Raw genomic sequence first — 9,183 nt, forward strand, 5'->3', positions numbered from 1 at the left:
AAGCTCTCGTTCCGCAGGCAGCCCAGGAGGCTGCGGAGCTTCCCCTCCTGCCGTCTGGAGGGGGGATTTTCCCACCGGGGCAGAAATAAAAGGGCATCTGTAAATAAAACAAAGGGCCAGGACAGGCGGCGGAGTGGTGTCTGAGCGGGAGCAGCTGCAGGGCTTGGAAGCTCTCCCCTCTCTTCCAAGCACTGAGAGCTCCTCCCTCCCTTCTGCTGGGATCTGGGATGGCTGTCGGTTGGTGGGTGGGAGGATGTAGAGTCCCAGCCTGAAGATCCCTTGTAACTCCCTTTCCAGGACCGGCTCCCGCTCCCCAGGACCTACCGCTCGTCATGTGAGAAACCTTGGCGAGCTTCTTCATGACGTTATCCAGCCGCGACTGAGTGCTGTCTAACTCGTGGGAGAAGTCGTCCAGCATCCTGGGGGACAGAGAAGCGCGGCACCCGTCAGCCAGCAGCACATCCTCGCAGGGTTCCTCAGCGCGTGCACGCCGACCGAATCCCGTGGGATTAGCGTTATCCCTCTATTTCCTCCACGCAGCGACTGCAACGGATCCGACACCCTTCCCGAAGCCGCGCTTCGTCGCTGCCAAGAAGCCGTTCGAAGGGAAAGCAGCACGTCCTCAAACGAGGTACCACGCTGGTCGTCCCCCGCCAGCAGGACTGGAAAGCTTAACGTGTTTCAAAGGGCAGCTCCCTGCACCTGGAGTCCCAGGGCACTTGTCAAACCCCTCCTCAGCTGGGACAGAGTTGTACAAAACTCACGGCTGTAGTTATCCGTGACCGTCTAGCGAGCACCGAGGGCTTACGTGACGAGCTGCAAACGGACACGCCACGCGGATCTGCTTCTGGGACAGCAGAAGACCCTCACGCTCCCACAATTCGTACAGGAGGTGGGTTTAAAGTTCGCCCTCTCCACCAAAAAAGACATTCATTCACAGGGGACGCAGCCCCCCTCTTAGCCAAGGAGGGGGTTTGGGCATGAACCCTTCGAGCCTCTAGCTGTGAGCCTGCACAACTGGGAACTTTGTGCACTTGTTGGAAAAGAACTGTGCACTGGGGACAGAAATCTAATTTATATGTAAATGGCGAGATGCAAATGACTTTGTGAGCTCCCCTTTGACCTCTGGCGTGGGCGAGGGTTATTTTTAGTTGTAGCTATGACTAGCAGCTCTGTGCAAGGCAGAGCCGAGAGCTGGCGGGTCAAGCAGTTATCCAGGGGCAGCACAAAACCCTGTGGAGTGGGAAAGCGGCCAATATTCCCGTGTAACAGCAGCTCCCTCCCTCATCTCTTCTGGCTGCTAAGGAGCTAACTGTGTGCCTCAGGGGGAACGTGTGAAAAGGAGAGGGAAGGAAAGGTAAACCGGCAGCTGAGCCTGCCCCAGGTGCAGGCTTTCAAAGGAAGGAGGCCGCGCTTGGATCCCTGCAGGCTGCAATCCTTTCCACTGCCTAAAAAAGGCTGGATAGGAGAGGCTGCCCGAGGGACACGGCCCTGGCAGGGGCAGGTAGCTGTGTGCGAGGACCCCCAGCTTTGTTGCAGCCAGCCCCGTGGCAGGTTTTCATCGCTGCGGCTCACACTTACACCGCCTGCTCCTCCAGCTCCCCGCCGATGCGCTGGGACATGTTCTTCAGGACCCCGATGCTGCCGGAGACCAGCTCCAACTGCTCGTCTTGCTGCTCCACGATCAACTGAGGACAAAGAGAAGGGAAACGGGCAATTACAGGGCTGCCACCTCCTGCAGCGGCGTCGGTGGGCAGACACGCTGCGTGGCCAACATCAGCTCCGGGGCTGCGGCGGTTGACCAAAGTCACCAGGAACGAGGGCCGCGTTCCTAAGAAACGCTGGAGAAGCGACAGCCTGCACGCGGCATCCCTGTGGCGCCGCAGTCTCCTGACATCCCTGCAAATCCAGCCTCAGCTCAGCTTTCTCCCTCCCTTCCCTGCTGCACCCACCGCTAAAGCGACTCTGGAAAGCCACAGGGACCGGTCACCAAAACCTCCGCGAGCCCGGCAGCGGGCAGCCACGCCGACGCTGTGCCTGGGAAACGCGACCTGGAATGCACCGCAGCCAACAAGGGGTTAAGGGGAGTAAAAAGGCTCTTGCAGCTAAAAACGGCAAGTTCCAAACGTGCCAAAGGAATAGCTCCGCTGATTTTCCAAGGCGTTTTCAGGGCAGAGTCACTCTAAGGATTAGATTTACCCTAGTTACCTACTTCTGAACGTGTTTATCTTCCTAGAGTCAGTAGGTAAAACTCATCTGGAAGCCGGGATGGCACCAGGGGTCAGGAGCTTGAGCAGAGTTTGCCACCTCTGAGAAGCTGCCTGTTTAAAAGCCCATTTTTGGGCGGGTGGGCTGCTGCACCCAGGGGTCTGGCACGCTGTCCGGGCGCTTCTCCGGATGGACCGGCCCGGCGGCGGGTTCTCGCAAAGGCCTGGCGCAGGGCTTTCTCACGAACCTGGCGTTGACAAAGGCAGGAAAAGGAAGCGGCAGGTGCTCCCGCTCTCGGGTTGTTCTGATGAAGATGCACGCAAACAAACAGCAGCTCATTTTTTAACCAGGGGAAGCCGCTTCAGAAAAACAGGCTCTTTTCTGTCTGTAACGTTTCCAGGCTTCCAAGGATTTCAGCAATCCTTGTAGTATTAAAGCTTAGCGCGCTACGTCTTCCAGATCATCCCGTTTGCCTTCTGCAGACAGAAGACCCAATCCCCAAGCATTAAAATCCAGATGCATCCAAAGCTGGGCTGTACAGGGAATGCATGCAAGCGGAGGGCTGTCAGGCTCCTGGAGCCGGCCAAGGACTGGATTATTTATTTTTCTGGCTCATCCCCCTTGGCACCCGTTTGGCAAGCCAAGCTATTTATTCCGCGTGGTGCCAGCTGCCTTACCTGTTGTTGAGCTTGCTGCTCCTCGATGAAGTGTGAATTTGCTAATTGCAGCTCCCGGTCCAGGCGGCTGTATCTGTCAGGTCCAGAGTTCCAACTCTGACTCCCGCTTTCTCCCAGGAGCACCTAAACAGATGCAGACAGTCCTCAGCAACACCCTCGCGTCTGCTCACAGCCCATCTACAGGGTGTAGCAGGAAGGCAGACGAGGCAATACCCCTCTACCCACGCACGCAGCATCCCTGTCCTCCTGCTCGATCGCTACTCGGCTGGAGTGCTGTCAGGTACTACCAAACACCAGGCTGGGAAGTCTCTGCAGCCCGATACTGCGGACAGGCCTCTCCAGCAGCAGGAGAGCTGGAATACGACCGACGGACGGCGTAAGCAGGCTACACCACACGAAGGACTAGCAGAGATCTGCTCGGGAGGCAGTGCTGCGCACTAGGACGTGATAACGGGGAAGTATCCGGATGTATTGCGTTAACAGGTGTAGAGTTCGAACCGAACGCGGTGCTGCTAATCACAGGGGCTTAAGAGGGTCTGGAAAAAGCACTTAGCCGGTTGATCTGACCGTAAAAATAGTGCAATATATATAACCACAGCAGTGCTGTATGCTCAGGTTCTTTGATCCAGGCTACCTGTTCCTCCGGCAAACCGCCCCGTGGCCAGCACACGAGATGACCCTTGCTACCTGCTCTACACGCCGAAGGGAGAAGCTTGTGCAAAGCCAGCAGACGCGGCTTTGCGGCCGAGTCTGGTCCCTGGAAGGGGTAAAACAAGAATTCTGAAAAACAAGGCTGCGTCTACGGTTCATCTGCCTGACAAGGTTCCAGGAGGGGTGAGGAAAGCTGACGGACTGACTGTGCAGGAAGCCAGCAGGACATCTGGCTTTGTCTGCCCCAAGACACCGAGCAAGCTCCTGGTTCTCTCCAGTCCGTGCAAACGCAGCTACCGCCTACGTAACAGGGACGCGCTAGTTTTGCTGTGGCTTCCATAGAAAGGCCCCTGCTTGCCAGCCTCAGCCTGCAAGGGTCAGGCCTCTCGGACACAGAGCCACGCTGGAAATGCCGCCGCAGAGCAGCCCAGCATGAGCTCTGCAGTCTGGAGGGAAGGCGAGGGTCTGGGGAAGGGAGAGGAAGACGGCAAGGGGAAGTCAGTTTTCCTGACCAGATGTTGCGTGCGAACCGGGCCATATGGTCCCCCGCAGCGAGCAGGAACTTCACGCAAAGGAAAGCAGCAAAACCAGCTACGGACTTGTTTGAGCAAGGGTGTCAGGGACTTTGCTTCTGCGAGGGTTTGCCAAGCACGTCAGTTAACCCCCTAACGAGCTCGGGAATGGGCTCAGTAGCGCGCTGCAGGTTTTGTCACAAGTGCGAGGACTGCTGCAGTTCGTGGGACGGAGCACAGACCGGCTCGCACTGAGGCAGCTCTGGAAATCAGCTCTGAGATCTCCTTGCAGCCTCCTCGGCAGCCGGGGAGGAGCACAAGCTGCAGCTAGTTTGATTCCTCAGATTCCAAGCGCAGACAGCCTGAGACTCCTTGAGCTCCTTCCATCTTCTCACGCGGCTAACTGCTACGGGAGGCAGCTGTGTGAAAGCCTATCCCGGCACCTTAGCGGGATTACATTCACTGACACGGATTCCGTCTCTGTTCCCTTCCGAGGAGGAGGGAGATTCCCCCTCCCGCGGGATGATGCAACACTGACGGTTGTACACAACCCGAGCTGGAGACGGAGACAGATGGTGAGCGCTGACTTACTGCTCTGAGAAACAAGCTCAGAAGAGGGTGGGAGCAACGTGCTTGTGAGAACCAGCACTTTCGGGTCACGAAAACGGGCGCAGTTCAAATCCTCGGCGTGCAAACCCCTTCCCAGCACGAAGGTTTTGAAGGGGATGAACTACAGACGGGCTGTGTTGTAATTACAGCTTTGACTCAGTTTTCATCAACCCTACACCCTCTAACTTCACGACCTGGAGCTTCAGTGAAAGTGAAAATGGAAGTTTCACCACAAACACACCTTCAGACACGAGCTGCTACAGCAGATAAATCCTCCCCCCTCCATAAAGTACCAAACTGCTGCTTAACTTGCCCGTTTCTGGTTCTCACCTGCCTGTTTTTCCTTTCAGCCAGCGCCTGCGTGGAGGAGTTGGACATCTGATCCTTCATCTCCTGTTTGTTCGAGGAAAGAAGCAGCATGTGAGCATTGAATCTGAGGAGAGGGGCAGCTTCGGGGTGCTACAGGGCTCTCTATACCTAGCTAGGCTTCTTAGGGGAGTGAGGAAAGGGAGACTTTTCTTGAAAATGTGCAGTTTCGAAGGGTCTGAAAGGATGTTGTGGAAAACTTCACCGCAGCTCGTCGTTTTACTAAGATGAGAATCAACAGCAATGGGATACATTTTGCCCTGCTACAGCCAGAAACACTCTGTATAACGTTGAACTAACGTTCTCACTGACAGACTGTAAGGAAGGGTCAAGTTCTTCACGGTTTTGGAAACTGCAACCCCCTGCCTGTTGCATCTGGTTTTATATTGCGTAGGATGAGAGATTTCCCAGCCTGTGGCCATCCTCTCTGACAGTGCCTACGTTCTCTCTTTCGCCAATTAAGCTTTCTTGATGAGTTCTGTAGGAGATGGCTAGCCACAGAAGGCTTATAGGGTAGATCAGCACGTAGTCAGCATGATCTACCAGAGGTTGATCCACCAGCACAGTTCTGTCGTCACCAAAACATTTAGGAATCTTTTACTCCTCAGGGATGTGTGGGACCTAAGAGGACCAGATCCCACTTGGTTCCTTCCCACTGGCTCACGCGCAAGCTGCTGTGCACCACGAATTCCCCCTCTGGAAAGTGGATGACACCTGCACAACGCCACTAATAAATTTCATTTAACAGTAAGAGACGCTGCTCCAAACCCCATAAGCCAGCAGTTTTTAGCCCGGAAAAAAAGAGGACCACAGAACGGGCTTGCCTGATGCTGCCCGCTTGGGAGCGGACTAAACAGAGGGTAAGGCAGCAAGCACACGCCTGCTACCACCAGGGGCCAGTGCAATTTTGGGATCAGTTCCCAGGCAGCAAGCCTTAGGAATTGCATCCGGACCACAGGACCGCAAACAGGGTAACAAGGCTTGTGGCAGGCAGAGCAATGCGTTTTGTGAGGAGCATCAGAGTCGTGAGGGGCAGCAGAACCTACGCTCAGCGTAGCTGCAAACAAGGAGAAAACTTCCTGACCAGGCAGTGAATCTTTTGGGAAGACGTTTCTCCTCTATTTATTACCGACAAGTTGTTAAAATCCTCCTTTTGGCTGCCAAAGTGTGAGTTTAAACTAAAAAAACCAACCCAAACCTTCCCGGGGTTAAAAATAAATCTAGTGGTGGTTTGGACTATTTTGTAGTGGCAGGAAGTTGAAGTCACCACGTCGGTAACGCCAGGCTTTAACCATCTGTCGGCGCTCAAAGCAGAGTCCCTTGTTGAAAACACGGGACAGTCGCGATTTCCTCCAGCTCTGACGGGAGGCTCCAGCCTTTCCCGGCATTGCGGCGGGGTCTTTACTCTTCCTCCCCCATTATTACAGGTTCCTAGGCTTGCTGTTGCAAGAGAAGGGGCAGCAGAAGGAGAGGAAGGTATGCCACGGGGCACCTGCACCCCCAAACCCGTCAGAGGAGGAAGCCTGGGAGAGAGCAGGTAGCGGGTTTATTCTCTGCCCTCCAGCTGGGAACCGCCCACAAGCCTTGCCTTTTTTAACAGCCCCCGCGCCCACCCCAAGCCCACCTTCCTTACCCTGACCACCTGCCGCGTGCTGGTGATGAAGGCTTTCCTGACGCCCAGCTCCGTCGCATCGAGGTTGAATTTCCGCGGGTTCGCCTCGACAATGCGTAGGCAGCCAGTCAAGGAGGCCCCGTTAGCGGCGGCGGGGACGCGCACGCAAACCCCGAGCAGTGCTGCTGCTGGGGTGGGGGGTCTACACCAAGCAGCACCCTTCCGTCGCGCCGTGCCTTTTCCCAAAGTCGGCAAAGTACAAAGCACCCGAGGGAAAAACAGGCACGGCAGGAACGTGCCGGGCAGCAGACGCACCGGGGTGAGGTTTCTCTGCGGTTTTGGGGTTCCCTGATGCCGCCCAGCGCTTTCAGGCATGTTCAGATGAACACGAGGGAAGAGGGGTATTTCTGGAAGCCAGCCTAGAGTACAACTGACTACACAGGAATCCCAATTCGTACCACACAATAGGCTTTCTCGAACAAAGCGTCTTAGAATATACCTTGTCACCAGGAAAACAAAAAGGCAAAAGGAAAACCCTTTTGCTGAACACTTCTGCCTTCATTTCTCACGTGCGGTTTGAGAAAAGCCGACGCAAATGCAAAATTCAAACCCAAAAAGGCCCGCTTTCTGCCAAAAAGTAAGCACTGGCACTCAGCTATTTGGCACAACTCGGGAACCGCACGCCCCCACCTCCAAAGAACCACACAAAGGATATTGATTGTTTCATCCAAGTCTTCCAGGTCCCACTCGATGCTCCGCAGGTTGTTCCTGAGCTCATTAGTGGTCCAGTCGATTTCTTCTCTTGTGGCAATAGAGGGATCTTGCAAGAGCTCCGTCCACCTCTGGAAGAGCCCCTGGGCGGTGTTGACGGCTTTCTGCACCTCCCTGCAGCCGGGGCGATTAAAGGGAAGCAAAGGGATTACCCCCAGGAGCTGTACAGCCCTCCCGCCCCGCATCCGGCTGAGCAGGCAAGCACAGCTTTCTCCCAGACCTCTTTCCTTCAAACAACTTCTGGCTCCTTTTGTAAAATAAGGATTCTCCCTACCTGCTGGACAATCCCGCCGCCCGCTGCAGCGCAACGTGCTGAGCAACGGCCAGGTCAGCTGTTAACGAAGGGACCCGGAGGTTTGTGTCACACAGACAAGCCAGGGCAGAGCCTCTGAACAAGGCTGCTCTTTGGCAATTAGTGCTTTGCATTCCTCTCAACAGCGTTCCTCTAAAGCCTGTGACTACTTGGGTGAGACACCCCGAGGGCACACGGAATTACAGGAACCGTCCCCACAATACGGCCAGGCAGACTGGGGAGTGCAGCACTGTTTATTTAAATTTAGAGTTAAAAAAAATAAATACACGGCTCTGCTACGCTGGTTTAGGGAACAGCAGTCTTTTCTGCTGCTCTAAGCGTTTTGGAGGCGAGCACATGCACGGCAGGGGAAGGCAGGCTCTGCTGATGGCACTGAACGCTGCTTTGATGGTTTGGGGTAAGTTTGGGTGATGGGCTGTCGGCGTGGTTATCGGTACCTACAAATCCTGCTGTGCTGAGCCGTGAGCTGCACCCCCAGTTTCACTGGGGATGAGGGACGCAGACAAGACTGGACCCTGCTGACGTGAAAGGTGGCCACTGCACCCCCAGTTTCACTGGGAGCCGGAATGAGGGACGCAGACAAGACCGGACCCTGCTGACGTGAAAGGTGGCCGCTGCACGCCCAAGAGCTTGCTGGCATCCATGTACAGATACAGACCTTCATCCCCAGCGAAGAAAAGCCAGGGAAAACCTGGGATGGGCGATCCGGGCCTGCACCCTGCAGGGGCAGCAGACTGCAGCTCTCTTCATGTTACACCATGTCTTAAGTGCTCAACTTTGCTGCCTAAGCTGCAGCGTCTCGGCACCCTGATGTGTGTCCCTCCTCCTCTCGCACGCCCACGGCTCCGAGTCTGCCAGCTCCAGTGCCCTGAAGTCAGCAGCCCATGCTGCGGACCTGGCAAACTTCCTCCCCTCCACTACTTGTTAGTTTGGGTGGTTTTTTCCCATCTGGGCATACTTGGGGAAAGTACCAACAAGTAGGAATCTAAAGTAGAGCTGGATGTGCTCCCACAGGGAGGGGTAGGGAACACCAGGAAAGCAAACGGGACACAAGGTGGACAATCTCCACCAGCCCCTTCCACCCTGACCTGGTGGGTAGTAATTAACCCTGGGAGTGGCAGAATGTCCCATGTGCCCTCTCCCCTCCCAGCACCGGAACATCTCTGGAAAGTCTGACAGGACGTTTGCTTCCCCACCCACGGCGACTCGCATTTTTTCCCCCTTTAGCACCAGTCCAACCTGGCAGTGATTCGCTTTCCCTGGCTGCACCAGCATCCCTTCCCACACCCCTTGTGCTCCGCTGCACCGTTTCACTGCCATGTGGGGCAGGTCACCATCCTGCAGCAGAGGCAGAAGCTGTCCCCAGGGTGGGTTTTAGAGATTAAGGTGCTTTCACTGTATGAATTACAATTTTCCTCTCCTCCTGCCTCGACCCCATCTGGGTTCATAGAATCATAGAATGGT

General features: G+C 55.5%; 1 protein-coding gene across 1 annotated transcript; it reads right to left on the reverse strand.

Moving 5' to 3' along the window:
• Nucleotides 1-324: 324 nt before the first annotated feature.
• On the reverse strand, nt 325-7,738 carry STX6 (syntaxin 6; the record flags this gene model as incomplete). Its single annotated transcript, XM_010152560.1, has 7 exons — nt 325-419; nt 1,582-1,688; nt 2,886-3,008; nt 4,988-5,050; nt 6,657-6,751; nt 7,351-7,520; nt 7,681-7,738. Coding segments are annotated over 7 exons (711 nt in total), but the record flags the coding sequence as incomplete, so codon positions are not given.
• Nucleotides 7,739-9,183: the final 1,445 nt, after the last annotated feature.

Source organism: Eurypyga helias, unplaced genomic scaffold, assembly GCF_000690775.1.
Source record: "Eurypyga helias isolate BGI_N326 unplaced genomic scaffold, ASM69077v1 scaffold2285, whole genome shotgun sequence".
In the NCBI taxonomy this organism is placed as follows: domain Eukaryota; kingdom Metazoa; phylum Chordata; class Aves; order Eurypygiformes; family Eurypygidae; genus Eurypyga; species Eurypyga helias.